The sequence below is a fragment of the Daldinia caldariorum genome, assembly GCF_022478825.1.
Source record: "Daldinia caldariorum strain CBS 122874 unplaced genomic scaffold F4812scaffold_3, whole genome shotgun sequence".
Lineage (NCBI taxonomy): Eukaryota > Fungi > Ascomycota > Sordariomycetes > Xylariales > Hypoxylaceae > Daldinia > Daldinia caldariorum.
Window position 1 is genome coordinate 2,000,068 of NW_025953039.1, and position 18,457 is coordinate 2,018,524.

At 47.7% G+C, this 18,457-nt stretch overlaps 6 protein-coding genes across 6 annotated transcripts; 3 read left to right on the plus strand and 3 right to left on the minus strand.

Moving 5' to 3' along the window:
- Positions 1 to 607: 607 nt before the first annotated feature.
- F4812DRAFT_278975 (acetyl-CoA synthetase-like protein) lies at positions 608 to 3,147 on the minus strand. The gene is made up of 3 exons (XM_047930989.1): positions 2,046 to 3,147; positions 857 to 1,992; positions 608 to 801 (listed from the first exon to the last, which is right to left on the minus strand). Exons 1-3 carry the CDS (start codon positions 2,932 to 2,934, stop codon positions 709 to 711), a joined length of 2,118 nt encoding a protein of 705 aa, XP_047793107.1. The 5' UTR covers positions 2,935 to 3,147; the 3' UTR covers positions 608 to 708.
- A 441-nt stretch (positions 3,148 to 3,588) lies between these two features.
- F4812DRAFT_419029 (uncharacterized protein) lies at positions 3,589 to 5,106 on the plus strand. Its single transcript, XM_047933307.1, has 2 exons — positions 3,589 to 4,036; positions 4,184 to 5,106. Exons 1-2 carry the CDS (start codon positions 3,910 to 3,912, stop codon positions 5,023 to 5,025), a joined length of 969 nt encoding a protein of 322 aa, XP_047793108.1. The 5' UTR covers positions 3,589 to 3,909; the 3' UTR covers positions 5,026 to 5,106.
- A 1,047-nt stretch (positions 5,107 to 6,153) lies between these two features.
- On the minus strand, positions 6,154 to 8,738 carry F4812DRAFT_450047 (fungal-specific transcription factor domain-containing protein; the record flags this gene model as incomplete). Its single annotated transcript, XM_047936045.1, has 2 exons — positions 6,154 to 8,543; positions 8,678 to 8,738. The coding sequence occupies 2 exons, from the start codon at positions 8,736 to 8,738 to the stop codon at positions 6,154 to 6,156; spliced, it is 2,451 nt and encodes an 816-aa protein (XP_047793109.1).
- A 3,076-nt stretch (positions 8,739 to 11,814) lies between these two features.
- Positions 11,815 to 14,032, plus strand: F4812DRAFT_419036 (senescence-associated protein-domain-containing protein). Its single transcript, XM_047933308.1, has 3 exons — positions 11,815 to 12,194; positions 12,280 to 12,982; positions 13,045 to 14,032. The coding sequence occupies exons 1-3, from the start codon at positions 12,177 to 12,179 to the stop codon at positions 13,872 to 13,874; spliced, it is 1,551 nt and encodes a 516-aa protein (XP_047793110.1). The 5' UTR covers positions 11,815 to 12,176; the 3' UTR covers positions 13,875 to 14,032.
- Positions 14,033 to 14,232: 200 nt separating this feature from the next.
- F4812DRAFT_419038 (Spc98 family-domain-containing protein) lies at positions 14,233 to 17,228 on the plus strand. The gene is made up of 3 exons (XM_047933309.1): positions 14,233 to 14,482; positions 14,557 to 15,201; positions 15,257 to 17,228. Exons 2-3 carry the CDS (start codon positions 14,572 to 14,574, stop codon positions 16,976 to 16,978), a joined length of 2,352 nt encoding a protein of 783 aa, XP_047793111.1. The 5' UTR covers positions 14,233 to 14,482; positions 14,557 to 14,571; the 3' UTR covers positions 16,979 to 17,228.
- Positions 17,229 to 17,451: 223 nt separating this feature from the next.
- On the minus strand, positions 17,452 to 18,377 carry F4812DRAFT_419040 (uncharacterized protein; the record flags this gene model as incomplete). The annotated part of the gene is made up of 1 exon (XM_047933310.1): positions 17,452 to 18,377. A coding segment is annotated over exon 1 (277 nt), but the record flags the coding sequence as incomplete, so codon positions are not given.
- Positions 18,378 to 18,457: the final 80 nt, after the last annotated feature.

An 18,457-nucleotide genomic window follows, 5' to 3' on the forward strand; every position in this document is an offset into this window, starting at 1 on the left:
AGACGGATCTGATACCAGATAGAGGCATGTAGAGAATTGAAGAGACCTTGTAGTGATAACTAATGCCTGCATTTATAGGGCTTACTATAGTAGATACCTTAGGTAGGTACCTACTATAGACCAATGCCGGATACTGCCTGTACAATACCAGTGAGTATAGCGCTATAAACAATGACTTTCTTCTAGATTACCGAACTATCGAAGCTTATGTTTCCATCGTTTGCTTCGGATATGCTTCATTAACCAGGTAGATTACCGCCAAAGCTACTAGTTGAGCTTCAGGTATATGTAATATGCAATGATAAACGTAGTAAGACTAGTATATTATACGTATTCTACCTCCCTTCCGCCCGGGTTGACCATAACTCTACAAAATGTACACGTGAGTATAGAAGCGAATAAAAAAAAATTAGAAAAGTAAAATAAAAAAACGCTCAACTCAAACGGGACATCAAAACCAATACGGCATCCATCGCCAACTAAAAGCCCGTTCAATATCGTCTCCATCGTGAAAATATAATGGCAATCTGCCCCCCCCCCCCCCCCCTCCTTCGCGCCGGTATGTGCTATGATGTTCTAACGACGTGAATCTACCTATAAGGTGGTACCTAGGTAACTTCCGGTTATCGACTACCTAGAACACCACAACTGCGACCACAACCAGTCTAGCCAATCTACCCAAAAAGGCTTGAAATCGTCTCCTGACACCTAGCTCGAGGAGCCGTACGCCGCCTGCACCTCTTTCTCGTACTTAGCTAGAATACCCTTACGGTTAAGTTTCTGAGCTGCAGTTACGAGCCCCTAGATAGAAGAATTAGCTTGGGGAACTAGTTTGCAAATGGGTTCGATGACTTACGTTATGCGGTGTCCATTCTTCGTCTGATAATGCCACTCCTTCAATGATTTCGATGCCGGACAGGCCACCAGCTCGCCCGGTATTTTGAAGCTCCTTCAGTATAATGCTGTTTACCTTCTTATCGTGAACAAGCTCTTCCAGGCTGGACCCCTGGATTCCATTCTCAGCGGCCAGCTTCTTTAGCGCTGGTTCTGCCGGTACAATGATCGCAATGGGCTTAGCCTTCGACTGATCCGCATATACGCAGATATTGGCTACAATGTGAGCTGAGCGGTAAATAGACTCTAGCTTCTCTAACGCAATGTATTCGCCGTTCAAGGTCTTGACCAAGTTCTTCTTGCGGTCGATAATCTTCAGGTGGCCGTTGGAATCCCATTCACCGATGTCTCCGGTCTTGAACCAGCCACCAGGGGCCATGTTGTCCTTGGTCTCCTTCTCATTCTGGTAATACTCTTCTGCTACACTGGCGCCTCGGATCCAAATCTCGCCTTGAGGGTTTGGTTTGTTTGTCGCGTAGTAACCCGCATCCGGGAAGTCGACGAGCTTGACTTCAATACATGAGGGCATTGAACCAAGCGTCTCGGTTGTCCACTCAAGAGGGCTCATGAGAGTACCCATAGCATTAGTTTCCGTAAGGCCGTAACCGATGATCATCGGTGCAATGGCCAAAGAAATGAACCGTTGGGTCTCTTTTGCGACAGGGCCGCCACCGTTGAGGCAGAGCTTAAGTCGGCCACCAGTCGCTTCCTTGATTTTCTTGAAGACGATAGAGTCAAGCAGACCGGTTCCAGGTAGACCAGTAGATAATAGTCTAGACTTTAATGCCAGCGCGCCCCAGAACATGTTCTGGACGACTGGACCACCTTCGTGAACTTTGGAGGTTATTCCCTTCTTGACCGACTCCCATACCGCCGGCACACCGACCAGGACGGAGGGTTTGAACTCGCGAATGTCGCCATAACAGTTGCGAACCGAGGTATCCGACAGTGTTTTTGGGTTTCCGTAACCCATAGTGCATCCCCAGTATAGAGAAGCGTTTTCAAAAACAAGCTCGAGAATATGGGCTAATGGAAGATAGGTTAAGAGGCCATCCCCGGGGCCAATAAAGGGTTGGACTACAACGCTGACACCGGCAACTGTTGATTCAAGTCAGTTTGGTATAACCTCATTCCGGAATAAGGATGCTCACCAGCAGCAACGAGGTTCCTGTGCTTTAGGGGGACCCCCTTAGGGGTTCCGGTAGATCCCGAGGTGTACATAATACAGCAGAGATCCTCAGGGTTGGGAGGGACGGGATCAAAGGGCTCATCTCGGCCGAGCTTTTCCAGCTCCTTGAAGCTTACGACCTTGAGGTGAGGATATGCGCTCTTCAGGTTGTTTATATGTTCTTGTCTAACTTGGTGCTGGTTGTTCCAGATGACGTAGCGGACTTCGGTAGCGTCTTTGAGAACGTTGCCAAGCGTAGGTATCAGATGAGGGTCTAGGAAGATTGCCTTAGCACCAGTTGCAACCATCGAATGCCTTAATCCTTCCTCGCCGAGTGTGTCGTAGGCGGTTACGATGGGCATAGATTGGGAGGATGCAGCATGCGACATAGCCAACCAGTTGGCGCTTGTGGCAGCGAAGATGTGGACTCTGTCCTCTTTATTCATGCCAAGCTTCCTCAGACCGGAACCGAGGTTTAAAACCAACTTCTCAAAGTCGTTATATGTGAGGTATTCGTAGGGGCCAAGTTCGAAGAATGTCCAGGCCTTGTTAACCTCTTGCTCCTGTCCATCTACTATCTTCTTGACCTTCTTGTTTTCCTGATGAGTGCGTACGAGGCGCCGGGATCCCATGGCCTTTGCATTGCCGTACTTGGCAACGCTCACTCGTAGGAGCTCATAGGCGGTGCTAATGTCATCGGAAGGCTTGGTGATGAGTCCGTCCTTGGTCAAGGGATGTCTACGGGGTTTCGTCTCACCCGCGACAGCTTCGGCTCCGGGCGACTCAATAGAATAGGGAAGTTTCGCAGTAGCTTTCGGCTGAAGGACAACGTGCCTTAGCTTCGACTCTCGCCATTCGTTCGCGGCCGTCATGGTTGCACGTTTGAAGGTGTCAAGTTTGGTGTGTTAGCCACGGAAGCTGGGAAAGACAAGGAACTGTCTTAATACCTTAGGTACCTAGGTGGGTAAGTAGGTTATTATGATCGAATTCAGGCTGGCTAGAAAATTAATAATTTATCTTATTGATTCATTAATCTATCCAAGCGAACTTGGGGTTTACCTAAAAGGCAAGTTTATTGAGTTGGTTATGAAGAAAGAGATGAAGAAGTTGTTGGGTGGTTTCCTGGTTCTTGTAAGTTGGAAGTGCAAGCGGGTTTTTTTTGGGGCTTCCCCAATGGAACCAAGATTCCTAAGGGCGTTTCCTGTGCTGCCCGGGCTGCTAAGCTCTTACCTTCACTCTCCCCATGACGACACTAGTGTCAATCCGTTCCAATAGAACTGTCCGGTACGGTTTACCCCTTGCCAATTTGAGGTGCCGAGACTTGATCCCCTTGACCCTAGATGAGTTTAGCGTCTGGTGTTAGTTAGTACAAGGTACTAGCCGACTAGGTACCCAGAACTACCCTAGGTACGGCACTACAGGTTAGGTACCTAAGGTACTAGTTCAACCTAAACTAAACCTTCAATAAAACCGCGAATTTTTAGTAATTAGTCGCCTTTAAATATTTATTTTCTTAACATACATAGTAAAGTCGTTTTATAGTTTCATCAACTTCCTCGGTTACAACGGGACGGTCGAAGTTGGGAACGAATCCATTCGAAAGCGCGCCTCCTGACAGCTACCTAGGTAAATTACCTTAGCGTTACAGTTGCAAAAACCTCACCGTCGGGATATTCCAGGCATACCTGACGTACCTGACATAGGTAGGTAAATAAGCCGCAACTCTTCTTCCAGCAAGGTTTCAGACGATCTATAAGATACCCCCCCCCCAACCGTCTCGTACACGTAATTCCTGTGAGCAACTCTCTTGATTACAGCGTGCAGCATTAATTCATGATTCAACACGAATGACGATGCGGTGTTCCTGGCGTGTGGCTGTAGACTTGCGCGTCGAGGGCGTTGCGGCTAAATCAATAATGGATTTCCGGTCCCTGCTTGGTCGGTTTGGTCCAGAGATATTAGACCCAGAAGAAGGCAAGATTTGAGACCGAGTCTCCGTCCCTCTTACAACATCCCGACCTCTTTACATCCCGACCTCCCGTCTCTACATGCATACATACGTACCTAACATACCTCATGTATATCTCTCAATTTCCACTAACACACCTTTCCTTTACTTAGAAACCTTCTTACTGTACTCCCAGGATATCCCATCTCAGAATTTGGGCTTCGTGGACCCTTATGCGACCACGTTGGACCTTAACGTAGCTGGCAAGGACTACGTGATTCATCAATCACCAACCATCTTGAATCGCCCGGGCAGCACCACAGGCGCTGTTGTATGGAAAATAACTCCGCTCGTTGCCGATTGGTTAGCAGCATCCGGTAATCCCCTGTGGACCTCTGGGATCTTATCATCCAGTTCCGACGTGCTGGAATTGGGTTGTGGAATCTCTGGCCTGGTAGGATTGGTCCTTTCGCCATTGGTAGCGAGGTACACCCTCACAGATCAGTCCTACGTTGCGAAGCTAGTAGAGAAGAACATTGAACAAAATAGTCCCTTGATAAACCCAAAACAAGTCAAGGCTACTACTTCTCAAAAGCGCAAATCCAAGCCATCAGCTGCCAGTCCTAGAACTGAGCTACGATTCGTCCCCCTGGACTGGGAATTAGATGAGGTGACCCCGTCCCTTACAGGAACCGACAAGACCAAGAGCTTTGACCTCGTCGTTGCTTGCGATTGTATCTACAATGACACGCTGATCCAACCGTTGGTGCAGACCTGTGCTGATGTATGTAGATTGAGAAGATCGGACGAGAACGGTGCCGACAGGCCCGCCGTCTGTCTTGTCGCACAGCAACTCAGAGATCCGGAAATATTCGAGGCGTGGATAAAGGAGTTCAACAAGTATTTCCGGACGTGGCGCATCCCAGATAACGCTTTATCTGAGGGATTACGGTCGAACCCGGGATTTGTAGTCCATCTGGGTATCTTGCGGGATGTGGCCGAGACACGCAATTGAGCAGCGTAATCAATCATCAGACCACAATGCTTGCTATCTTCATGCGTGAACTTCTTTTCGAGTACAATATCTATAAGGCCCCTAGACCCTTAGGAAACCTACCCTTCACTACTACCTCATCTCGGCAGTCTATCTCACTTTATCTCAGACGTTTCACTACTAGCGTTTCTTGCCCAATCACTTTACTACCCTCCCTTTGCCTAATGATAACTCGGGCTCGTATCATCCATATGACGTGCCTTATGTAATGTATATCAATACAAATAGCCGAGTGGCGATTGGTACGGGATCGGCCCGCCCTCATACTAATTCCCGGCTAAGCTACCGGAACTGCCGGGGTTGTCATGTATAAAGGTAGACTTACTCGCGGATGCGTGTCCACGTAGAATGAAGGTATATGACCCTGCCTAGGTACCTAACCTACCCGGATCTTGTACATAATTATTTCGCATTTCTCATATTGCGACAACACCAACGTTCAACTAGCACAACGTAACATACCTTACACGCAGCTGCCTGCCCTGCATATGCGAACGAATATACACCCATCCGCCCCATTTCTCCAATCAAGAGGGGGGAAAGACATTGTAGCGAAGCAAGTGCGTCTAAATAAGAAGCCAATGAAACATGCATAGACATCAATAATCTTTTTTTCGACATTCACAAGCAACGACCAAAAAAAACAAAGGCGACACTGCAAACGGGCACTGGCTAAACACTACATATCTACGACTTACTGTCCTGGATATCTGAAAATACGAGACAAGTACAGAGATAATGACAACCATTATAGAGCATACAATCCGACCAAGCGTCGAAACAAAATCATCTCGTACAAGATACGCTTAAGACCGGCACACCAGGTTGTGTGTGAAAGCACCGCTAAACGCCTAGTTATGAGAAAACCCATCCTTTCATGTTCCCCCTTCTTTCCTTCCTTCCCTCCCTTCCTCCTCCTCCCCTTTCCCTCTACCACCACCCCCCTTTTTTTGTTGTCCTTATTTCCACTCATCGTGCGACCTTGAAATTTCCCACGGCGTAAATCGACTAGATGATAACATTTCGTCTATCTGCCTGTCTTCCCTCTCACCTTTTTTTTTCTCCCCTTGGCTCGTGGGAACCCCTCATTCAAAGGTCCGCCATCTGCTGTAGATATTGGAAAGACGGATCCGCCAGGGGGTGCGTATACGTCCAGTCTCCGAACGGCATGTCGTCCTCGGGGAGCTGGGAATGCCCGCTCGAGAAGAAGCCGAGGTCCCCCAGCGTGCCGATACGGCGCGGCTCTTCCTTTTTGAACGTGTCCCAGAAGTCCCGATCGTGAATCTCGGGAGTGATGGTCGTGGTATCTGACGGTTCCTCCGACGTGGCGTACGCGTGCGGCGGTAGTTGCTGCGGCTGTAGCTGAGACGGGCTGTTGTGGTTTTGCCAGGGGACGGAGTACACCTCGGGGTGAGGCGTCGGATAGCCCGCCTCGTTGGTGAATGCTCGTCCGGCGTCCGGCGGTGGCATTGCTGGAGCGTGATTAATAGCCGTAAAAGATCCGGGCGGAGCAGTTTTCGGTGTTTTACTCATGGCAGACGATGTATCCGGAGCCTCCGCACCGGGCGATTTCCGGTGCGGGCTCTCGATATTCTCAGCCTCCCTCCGGACGAACCCAAAGTCCTTCAGCTTCCCCGACATACCCTGGTACTCTTCGAGCGCTGCGCCGCGACCGCCTTCGCGAAGCCTGGTCGATGTTTCCCCGCTTCCGCGGTTCTTCACCGAGAACTTATGAAAATCCTCTTTGATATTCTCGAAATACTTGTCCATCTGCCGCAAAACCCTCACGTACGTAGATGCCATCTTGAGCCACGTGGACATCTTCTGAAGCGTCACGAACGCGAACGCCACCGACCCTCGCCTGCATACTTCGGGCGTAGTAGATTCGGGCTGCCGCGGATCTTTAAAGTCGTACTCCAACATATGTTTTTCGGTGTCCATATGAGGGAAGTGTTCGGCGTATAACCCTACAAAAGAGGCGGTCCAGATTGCGAAGAGGACTATGGTTGATTGGGGCAACTTGTCCTTCCTCTGGCATATTTCAATTAGGTCAATAATCCCACGGGCCGCTTTAAATACCTGTATCGCACTGTCTATCCAAAACTCTTTAGGAGGCAACCCGAACTTTTCCTCGTGAAAGATTGGACTGTCGAGAGGCCCAACTGGCTTGTTGCACCGGATAGGTACGAAGGGAATATATTCTCGGTTCAGCATGATTAAGCAGAGACACCTGAGCATGTGCAACAGCACGTACACGCTGGATGCCTGGTGGTTCTCATGCTTGAAGTAGTTGGACCGCGAAAACGTAAAAGTGTCCGGAAGTTCCGCATCGAACTCGTCAAGTTTCTGAGAAAGCTTATAATAAGTGCTCTCTTTGGTCCATGGCGGGTGCTCCTTTTCCTTTGGGTTGAGGCGACCGCCCGACGAACTAAATTTCGAAATCTCTCCCCATATGTCCACCAACTGAATGAACCGAGCGAGCACACTGTCGTACATACCATGTCGTCCTTTATCTTTGAGGAAGCCCGTGGGGACTTCCATCGCTAAATCAAATTTATCCTCAGAGCATGGAAGTTGAATTCGTATATCCTCCGATTGTATCATGGACACCCGTTCTTTGCCGCAAGAAAGCATACGATCCAGAATGAAGCAGCTGAACATTGTCCGTCTCGAAATTTCTTTCCTTAACGCAATCTGGGACTTTCGCTGGAATTCGATAGATCCAGGTCGAACATCTCCTGAATCGGGAAAATCATTAAACCCAAGCCTTAAATACTGCGCCATTCTAATGGCAAGGCCGACGTACATCCAGGCACCGAGCCCTCCTGCACTAGGCTGCGTTTGACTCCAGTCGTATAATCCCAACATAAGCAAGGCGGCCACCCTCTCGATGGAAGCGGTTTTCATCGCCGTTCGTATCGGACCCAAGGCCATGGTAAGAACGTCGGCATAATATTCAGATGCTGCAGTGGGATCAAGAGGCGTCTGAACCGGCCTACTCCTGGCGTTTCCGGGCTGATTACTGCAGATATGGGCGAGGTATTTGACGAGGTCTGGGTGAAAACGAGCGGTAAGAGTAAGGACGCCAAGTAGTACCAAATTTAACTCCGGGTTACTCTCTGGCTGCGGATTCTTGAACTTGCGCCCCAATTTCTCCTTCATCGTCGGTAAATGTAAAAAGGGAAGCTCGGGGGCAAAATGCAATTTATAGAGATCTAGTACTTGCTCCCATAGGTCTTCAGTTAAGAAAGGTGCGGAAAGAACCTCTTCGGCGTAAACATTCGCTTTTTGATTATCACCTTTCGATATTTCGTCTATCTTTTTAAGCTTTTTCCTATCAGATCCTCCGTCTCGTTCTTGTCTAGCACCGGTAGGTGGTTCAGCTCTTTTCGGTGGTGCGGTTTCGGGCGGTGAGAAGACACAATGCTTTCCCGTCTTGATACAACCCTCGCAAGGGCTGACGCCGTTAATATTCTCACCTAGATCAGTCATATTAGTTAGTAGCTAGTCGGGATAAACATGAAGCAAGAACAATGCTTGCAACATTAACCTCTAGACCATAGAGCAGTGGCATCTATAGGAAATCTATAAGAGATCAAGGAATAAAACACACATTTTATTTTACTCTTCCGGCATCGCGTACAAGCAATGCTGGATCGCATCGGGGGACGCATCTTTGGGGGTTTCTTCCCCTCAATGTTGCCTGTTACCATGGCCCTGGGTTCTTCATCCCCCCGCCCCCGAGCGGCGACGTTTTCAAGGGCCTCTATCCGTGACGTATCGGTATTTGGGAGCTGTTGCCTGGTCGGTATTGGTGGGTTTTGACGTTTAAAGGTATTATCAGCGGAAGGGGGCGCTTCGTCAAACTGCCTCTGAGGAACAGCTTGATACTGTCCTATATTCGAAATGTCATCGGCGTCAGACCGATCGGGAGGGGAAATTATGGACTGGATGCGAATTGGGGTGGAAATTGTGACGGCTGGGTCTAAAGTAGACCCGGAAGACTTGAATGAACGACAAACAGCCTGGTAGGCCTTTTCGAGACAACTCGTAGAACAAACGAGGCCGTACAGGTAGACACGAAATTTCGAGAAGATGAAGTTTGGGTGGAGGTGATTTCGCTCGTATTTCTAAGGTAACTGGTATTTGAGTAACAGGAATACCAGGGTGTTGTGTTCCGGGGACCCCTTTCTGGATCGTCGCTTAATCGAATTGAATGGGCAGATACGATTCCTGGTAATGTGCTACAGCATCAGGGAGCTGCGACTGTCCGCAAATGGAGCGCGACTCATCAACTACACCTGGTTGAAGGGCGCGGTTGGTAGCTGTGAGTTTCTAATGCTGTCAGGTAGGTAGTATAGAACTGTGTAGTTTTTCCTCTTCGATATGAACACACTCAAATGTAATTACCCGTACGATAACGGTAGAACTATAGACAAGGGTGTAATCTAGCTATGATATCGTAGGCACATATTAATAACATGAGATGAAAATGACTTAGATGACTTGCGGGCAGCAGTACAAAGTATGAGAGTATATGGTGGATAGAAAGTTTTTTTTTTAAAAAAAAAAAATGAGAATCTAGATCGTACAAGGCATTGCGAGTATGGATTTGATATTGGTATACGAAGAACGAAGATATGGATGAATGGGTTTACAGTGTCTACGTCCAAGTGGGCACTGGAGAAAGGGAAAAGAGCTCGTCCTTGTCGGGTAAAGCAAGCCCCAGGATGTAAAAGGCTTCAAGGGTTAAAGTTCCCCGGACACGGACGGGTCGGGTAGAGACCAATCTACCCAAGCTAAGCAGTTGTTGGATGGCGGACGAAGATCGGCTTTTCCTAACATGTCCAATGAACGAGCGGCTTGGTCCTGATCGAAAAGCACCCATCTGGCGCACAGGCCGCGGTGGCGGGTCCTCGACAAGGCTCATATGCATGTCGCCCGGGGAGGGCTTCCCTATTCCTAAAGAAAAAAAAAAGAGAACTGAGGATGCACAGCAGCATGGGAAAGACACGCCATCTACTGCATTTAACAAAGCACTCATGCCGTAGAATAATTTAAAGGTAAAAAGGAAAGAAAAAAAAGAAAGAAAAAAGAGTAAAAATCCTGGGACTGTAAAATAAACTGTAAACTCGACTCTTCTCTTCCCCTCTCCCATGGCAATGTTGGTGACTCGTTCGAAGGAAGATAGGAAGACTCGGTGTGATAGGTCGTATTAACATTTTCCTGACACGTCCACGGGCCGATGTGCTCAGATGTTACCCATCCGTCAACCTATGTAGGTAGGTAGGTAGGTGGCCTGTCTCCTTATTCTCAATAGCGACAAGGGGGTTTCGATTTCGGTAAAGTTGCTACCAAAAACAACGAGACACTGTGAAGGCTGCTGCATTCAACGAAGGTACGTCAGGCCGAGTTAGCGTAGTTATTACCTAGGTAGTCCTAGATATTCTTTTATATCTACCTTAGGTTAGGTAGGTACCTAGAGGTAGGTTAGGTAGGTAACCGTCTACATATTTAGAGACGTCCAACAATCATTTTTCATGAAGATTGAGTGATATGTTGGTGCGAAATGTCGGTCATCTTTACGCCTTGAAAGTCGTCAATTGTGGTAGCCTGAGGTAACATGTAACATTCTTCGGGACGCATGCTTTGGATCCCGGTCCAACCATTAGCGCTTGCGGATCCGAGACTCGTGGGGGGATAACTCTGCTAAGGTATGTAGCGTGAGAGGGTCATGACTATTATTAACCCAGAGAATTATACCCTTTTTTTTTTTCTTCTTCCACAAGCCTTGGGTAAGAAATGTTGGCGCCGAATCTTGCTTTCGTGGTTTTAGTTAGGTTGCTTACCTACCTAACCTAGGTAAGGTACCTACCATACTATGTACCTGTAACTTGAGCTACCGACCGATGCAGCAATAGGTAATTTATTGCTCATGTTTCGGCAACTTTGACCGGTCTCGTGGTTTCCGCTGCATATATGCACTTTTTACCACACGGGATCGACTTGGCTGAAGATAGAATCCCCTTTCCGCTTTCCTTGGACTTTGTAATAGGGCGGCCAAATAAGAAAAGAACTTGTCAGGGATTCGACTACGCCGGTCACCAACTGGATACCTAACCTACATGTATGTATGTATGTATTGTACCTTGCTACTAGAGGTAGTATGTGGGTAAGAACAATTTTTTTGGAGACGTTATGGAACGGAACACCTAACGCCCCATTTGATCCGCCCGAGAGGTAAGGGACTTCCAATTAGGTACCTAGGTACCTAAGGGAGAATAGTAGGTAAATATGTTCAAATATCTTAACGTAGCCCTTAGGTGAGCAGCGCCTTCTTTCCACTTTACCCCTCAGCCCCTCAGACCCCCACCAGAAATTAGAATGCCTCCTAGCATCAGGTACCTCTCTACTTCTACTATGTAAAGAGGCACCTGCCAGTCCCTGGTATAAGTACCTAGGTACTACCGCATCAAAAGTTACAACGTACCATGTTGAATAATGTACATTAGGGTAGAAGCTTTATACAGACATGTACCTATCCAAAGTCGGATGGAAGAACCAAGAGGTATTGGGTATAACATACCTAAGTACCTACCTCATTACGTACATCAACTCGAAAGTACCTAGGTACCTATAGATCATAGATGGGCATTGCCAGGGAGTCACCGCCCGCTGTGGCAATCACATTGAAAGCACCCAATGACGTCGCCGAGAGGCCTCTCCTTAAGCACTACGTTCCAATCTTGTAACCACACGGCGCTTGTCTTAAGCGCTTGATGCTCTTTCATTAAAATCGCCGCCTATTTGTATACATCTTAAGCGATTGTGCACGAAATATACCAGAGCCAACAGCAATTCGATCTTGTTTGCTTCCGGTCTTTTTTCCCTGTTGGTTGCGCCAGATAATTCGATTACTCCATACCTTCATACAACCCCATCTCTGATCTCATCTTCTTATCCTACCTGATAGCCGCCAACTTTACCGCATCTAGATCTTATTAAGAATCCTAACACACGACAAGTCTTTTCCCTAGCGATCCATTTTCTACCGACCGCCAATATCCTAAGAATCAATCCTAGGCCGCTATCTTACTGTGCCTCGAGAAAATATGGCGTCTGGACATAATGTATGTTGGTACACTTTTTGCAATGTTGCGATGCTGCGATTGTGCATGCGGTAGTATTGTAGTACTAATATTAAACATCCAACAGGATCCGAGGTTACTATATGCTATTCAAGGAGTCTCAGCTTACCACCTTGCCTATGGGAAGGAAGAGCCCCTGACACCTGCTGGACCACAGACATTGTCACTGTTGATGGTACCGACTTCATCTCCCTTCGCCGAGCCAGTTTCCCCAGACGGACAAGATGGACCGGCCGCTGAAGATTTCTACCTCCATCTCCACCTACCACCCGAATTAGATCTTCCCCTACCCGCGACTACTCAGATCTACCATCAACCGCCTAGGAGTTACCTCATTCCGAGATGGGATCTTGGGCCCGATAGCGGCGCCTTCACGCGCATTGAATTCCCTCCAGTTGGTAGTCGCAAAGGACTCCAAGAGGATATAGACACTTTCGAAACGATCCTAGCGCAATGTACCGCGTTTCTCGAAAGAGCGCCGCCGCCAAAGGCCGCAAGAAGAGAAAAGGAGAAAGAGAAGTCATCACCAACGCCGCCAACTTCTACCAGAACATCGCCAAAAATGTCCAAGTCTAAAGCTGAAGCTTCGGAACAACTTGCAGCGTATAATCCAGCTTCATACAAACCTGGCGAAGGCTACGTAAAGGGTAGCCAAAGCGCTCATCCAAATGGTCAGATCGTACTAATAGACGAAGAAGATGGCAGTGTTATAGGAGAACTATCGGATGGGTTCCAAATCGTCGAGTCCGGCGTGAAGCCAGGCTCTAAAGGTACGGATGCGCCACTTTTCCCTAAGGCTTCATTTAACAGTAGAAAATTAACACAATAACAGATCCTGTTGAGATCACTCTTCCGGAAGAAGGCACAAATAAGCTCGCTGTAGTCCCCGCGTCGCCAGAGACATTAGAAATGGAACTGCACCCGGCCTACAAAAAGTCGTTCCTCGTATCAAAAGCAGCGTACGCATCTCGGTTGATTATAACTACCTCGGATCTTGTCACCAATGCGATGCAAAGCGGCTCGGACACGTTTGTTAAAAAAACGAAACCCAATAGCAAAGCTGTGACGTTCACACCCGCAACACATGAGCGAGTCCGCCGGATAGGTACGTTTTCGGGCGGTGTAGCCGAGTTGTCGTCCAAAACGGTTGGGCAGGTGACCAGGTTAGCCCAGAATGTAGGAGCTACAGTCGCAGGGCGCGGTACTAGAGAAAGCAAAAGGGGTTTCGGCCCGGACGGCAAGCCACTCGAGTCTTTCAAGCCCGGTCTGCTGAACAAGAGTCTAATGGCTTTTACGACTGTCGCGGATGGAATTGACCATGCAACGCGCAATCTCTTAACTTCAGCATCCTCATCCGCAACAAGTATAGTTGCTCACAAATGGGGACCCGAAGCTGGAGAGCTATCGAAGCACCTTGGCGGGAGTGTCAAAAACGTCGGTTTGGTATATATCGATGTCACAGGAGTCTCTCGAAAGGCTATTATAAAAGCCGTCGGGAAGGGTATGGTAGTTGGAAAGGTGAAAGGGGGAGGCGAAATCATCGTAGGGGATGATACTAGTAGTGAAATGGCAGTAAAGAGGTCTGACAGCTCGAAGACGAATTTAGTTTCGGATTCAGCAAGCATTCAGAGCGCATCAAATGGTAAGGCATCGAAACGGTAACTACCTCATACCTCATACCTCATATAGAGAAAAACAGTTGGATTAAACCTTGGGTATAGTAATATTATGATACTTACCTGGGAGGTAGGTAGGTACTTAAGGTATCTAATAAGACGAGGGTTCGATAAAACAAAAAATAAAGATAATACCTAAGGCAATGTGATTTATGTAAAAGTCTTATGCCAGGTATGCGCATTTTAATACCCAAGGTCCACGGAATGTGCAAGTACCTCGAGGTACGTGACTACCAGGTAGGTACCTCTAACATAGCTCTTATTGAGATCACGTGCGATGCTACGCTCGACGCGCTTAGAATGGAAAGCAGGCGCAAACGAAGTTGAAAAGGGCGAACAAGCGCCTCATACATAAATAAATCAGGTGCAACTCGATTTACATCTACTATGTAATTTCCATTCCGATTAACAAATTACTTTTCAACTTTTCACCATTTTACCTTTACCAATACGCATTACTTTTTTTTCTGCGTTTACCTGTTCACTGTTCGCTGTTCAGATGTGCCGCTACGAATGCCTCGGTTCCATCATTCTTTTAATTCAGGATATCGGTGATAAGATCCGGTCTAAGAAGCCTCCACATGTCTTACAAGGGTTAAGCTCCCATACTATGTAGTCGAATAAGTCTGCAAGTCTTCTTTAAAGTCCGTTTCTAACACCGTCCACAGCTCGTCAGCTCCACAATGCTCCATGAGATCCTGCTCTCCCTATCGGGGCACCCCTCACCCCTTCTCAGGAATGACTATACCGAGTCCAGAGCACAGTCACAGTCCATCCTATCACCACCAGAGAGAGAATTATTGAGGATCGCTGGCCATCTAAGCGATCTTCATTGCAAACTTATTACTTATACTGCACAGATCAGTGCTTCTCACCCTTCTGTCATATGCCGCGCCGTGTCAACTGCTATCAATTCTATCTATCTTGCCGCGTTTCAGAGGAAAGTGCTGGAAGTTGAAGAGAGCATTCTTAGAAAAGATGCTTCCCTCGTCGGTGCCTATAACATCGTGCCCTTGACCGCCGTTATTGGTGAGTTTTCGGCCTGGACCCGCCGAATGGAATGGCTATGGGATTTGGTCCAATTCATGCTCAAGGAGGATGAGCGCTCTCCTTGTCGAGCAGCCCAACTTATTAACAGACTACGCGATGAGCTTCAGACTGGCTACACTGATATTGGGAAGACCGCTCTTGGTCTCGTCAAAGTTGCTGAAACTGCTTGGTTGAAGCAAGTTTCTGCTTGGGTGCTGTACGGTACCATACCTATATTGGGCGACGTCGATTTCTTCATTCAAAAGAATGAACACGATGAACTGGTGAGAAATTTTCTTCTCACCGATTTAGAAAGTTTATCGTTACTGATGGAACTAGGGGTATTCGATCAATCAGCAGTTATTGCCATCATTTGTAACACCATCTGCAGCCACGTCCATGCTTTTCATCGGCACATCATTGAATAGGGTGAAAACCAGAAGCAGTATAGAGCTCAGCAGCAATGGACTCGGCCACCTCTCATCCCAACTCCAGACCATCGCGGACTTGACGTCCCCCCTCAATAGCGTTGCATTTTCGAGGGCTATCACATCGATCCGACTCACATTATCTCAGACAATATTACAGAAGCTACTACCACTATCTAGGGTCCTTGAGATGTTAGTTGTATTTCGTGATTTCTTTTTGCTTGGACGTGGAGAATTTGCCATGGTCCTTACGCAGCAAGCTGATGAGGTAATTCGCAACCGCTGGCGGCGTGCCGATAACCTCGCTTATGAGAAAAGGGTTGGGCTTAACAATGTGACGGTGAAAGAAGGTGAAGTTGCTGCAGTTCTCACCAAGACATGGGCTATGCTAGGTTCAATGCAAGGTCAGCATGCAGATGAAGATGAAGGCCTCGAAAGGGCACGGGATGTGTTGCGGCTGAATCTGTCCAAGACCAAGGCTTCAACACCTATGAAGGGCAAGACTGGTACGGATCATCAAGCATCTACCGGTATTGCCGACACTCCTTTCCAAAATCTTCTTTTCTCCGTCCCTGTGGTCCTCACATCGCAGATCCCGTCACCCCTGGATTTGTTTTTGACTATATCTGACATCCAAATCTACACTTCGATTAATTCTTACCTTCTGTCGATCCGTCGCTCTCATCTTCATCTTACAGGTCTATGGAAAATAACGGCTTTGCGCCGGCATCATCCAGCTCCCCCTAGACCTCCATATAGCACTACTAGAAGCGGTGCTTCAAGAACACGCGTCCTTCGCGAACGTTCATCTGTGCGCTCATCCATAATGCGGAGTGCCTGGAGTACGAGCAGTGCCGCCATCTTCTTCCTAGCTGAAACCGAAGCTTACCTCCAGGTTGAAGTAGTAGAAGGCCTCTGGGACGACTTCCATGGCTGGCTGACGGGTAAGGAAAGACACGAACAGCACGATAGACCAAGTTCATCCTACAATAAGCATATCAGTAATAGCAATGATTCCCATTCCCAGGGTAACGTTCATAATGCGAGCAATTCCTCAGAGCTGGACCGGACATCACAAGACTTAAGCCCTCCGCATCACGATCCTCAATCCCTAGCCGTAGCCCACCGACTATATCTCCGAACTCTGATCCGTCGCCTCCTCCTAACGCAGCCATCCTTCACAGATCCCCTATACGAGCTTCTAGTGAACACCGACCACCTCGTTTCTCTTGTACATCGCCTCCATGGTGTCTGGGCAGCAGCAGACCTCGAAGCGGATGAGGGTGTCGTGGACGCATTCGCGGACTTAGTTGCCGAGGAAGCCGACGTGCTCACGCGTATCCGCGAGGTCGAGGCTGGCGTTAAGGATGGCGTGCGCGCTGTCATCGCTGCCCTGAGAGCTCTGAGCACTGATTCGGCGTTTATGGCCGAGCTTGAGGACGGAGGACAAGATGGAGATGAGGAAAATGAAGGGATGGGCATAGGCGATAGCGTTTTAGACGAGAGCGGGACTGGCTATAGGCCCAGGCGGACAGGCGGGATCGATAGACTGCTTATGAAGCTGGATTTCGGTGGATGGTTTGACGCTGGTATACCGAGAGGGGAGGAAGTTCTTGGAGATGACGAGTTCTAAATGTGAGAAGGCGGTTGATTGTAGGTCAAGCTATTCCGTTAATCCATAAGAAAACCAATAACTACCTAGTTTATTGTAATTATGCTTCAAAATGAGCTACTTGGTTTAATCACTGGTCCAGAATGTCAACTTGAGCACCTAAAAATAAGGAGCGCGTAGCTACAATGTGTTATCAAAAGTCTGTGTACTCCCCTATTTTACACCATAAATCATCACTTTCAACAGCTGCTTAAATTTAACACGAAATGGTAAAACTACCTACTCTATTTTATATAGTGTGTATCTAAAGTATTGGTGAAAGTCGAAGGTCGAAAGTATTGTCTGTCTCGTCTTCGTACATAACCCCGTTGATTTCTTCTTCAACCCTATCCTAAACGATGGTTTCCTAAAAGATATTTAGAAACGAGAAAAAAAAATATACACCGATAAACTTGTGTCAGTTTTTTACTCTTTGTTTCAAGTATTTGATCATCTGTTGAAAGTAATGACTTCGGGTGCAAAATGGGTGCGTACAGACTTGTGGTCACGCATTATACCTAAGGTAAATGGGGTAGAAGAAATAGTTCTGGATATTAGCTATAAATTCAAGATACTACGGCATAGAAAATGACATATTTCGCAGGTAGTCAAACCATTGATTTCCCATGTGAACGATGTAAATGTGGTCGAATATACCAAAGTTTATATATTGGCCAAATTCATGGTATCCGTGGTATCTATTCTACGGCCAAGCTGATCCCGCTCGTAGCCGAGTCTCCTGAAAGGATCAAGGTATATCTAACTCCTGAATATAAGATAAAAAAAATACACAAATGAAAAGAAAAAGCAGTCGCTAGCGATATGCATGTCGTTCCTCGTAAGGACGATCGATAATGATAATGATGATCATGGTAATAGTGTAAAAGGAAAAGAAAAAAGCCAGTGGTATAGCAGACTTGTAGAAAACCAGATACTTGAACGCCGCCGACCGATGCACCTATACCTTTCCCAATGCTCATAGCCCGAGATGAACAAAAAAAAAAAAAGGATGATGATGATGATGATGATGATGATGATATGTACAGCGCCGTTACCGTGTAAAGCAGTGAGTACCAAAATATGCACGTGCGCCTTCGCCGTTGCTGCTGCCGCTGCCGCCCAATGCAATGCATGTCGTAGATCAGATATGTATAGGTATATGTGGTGAAATGATGTCGTAAGTGATGCTGGAGGTGGTGGGTGAACCCCTCCATCGATGTTCAGTCTAATAAATGCTGGCCGGAACGGTAGAAGAGGCGGCGGGTGTAAGTTGGCGGATAAAATTGGAAAATAATGAAATAAGACAAGTAGGATGAAGCATAAACTTTTCGTCGTAGTAACATAGGATGAGACGCCGCGCCGTCAATCGTCGTGCCTTTTTGTTGGGGGGGGGGGGGGGGGGGGGGCGGGGGGGGGGGGGGGGGGGGGGGGGGGGGGGGGGGGGGGCGGGGGGGGGGGGTA

Bases quoted from the DNA above. Each gene is read 5' to 3' on its own strand.
- F4812DRAFT_419038 (XM_047933309.1), top strand. From the start codon at position 14,572: ATGCTCCATGAGATCCTGCTCTCCCTATCGGGGCACCCCTCACCCCTT. The intron at 15,202-15,256 runs GTGAGAAATTTT...TGATGGAACTAG, and splicing joins AGAATGAACACGATGAACTG to GGGTATTCGATCAATCAGCA.
- F4812DRAFT_419036 (XM_047933308.1), top strand. The intron at 12,983-13,044 runs GTACGGATGCGC...ACACAATAACAG, and splicing joins CGTGAAGCCAGGCTCTAAAG to ATCCTGTTGAGATCACTCTT.
- F4812DRAFT_278975 (XM_047930989.1), bottom strand. From the start codon at position 2,934: ATGACGGCCGCGAACGAATGGCGAGAGTCGAAGCTAAGGCACGTTGTC. The intron at 1,993-2,045 runs GTGAGCATCCTT...TTGAATCAACAG, and splicing joins CAGGAACCTCGTTGCTGCTG to TTGCCGGTGTCAGCGTTGTA. The intron at 802-856 runs GTAAGTCATCGA...TCTTCTATCTAG, and splicing joins AAGAATGGACACCGCATAAC to GGGCTCGTAACTGCAGCTCA.
- F4812DRAFT_419029 (XM_047933307.1), top strand. From the start codon at position 3,910: ATGACGATGCGGTGTTCCTGGCGTGTGGCTGTAGACTTGCGCGTCGAG. The intron at 4,037-4,183 runs GCAAGATTTGAG...TCCTTTACTTAG, and splicing joins GATATTAGACCCAGAAGAAG to AAACCTTCTTACTGTACTCC.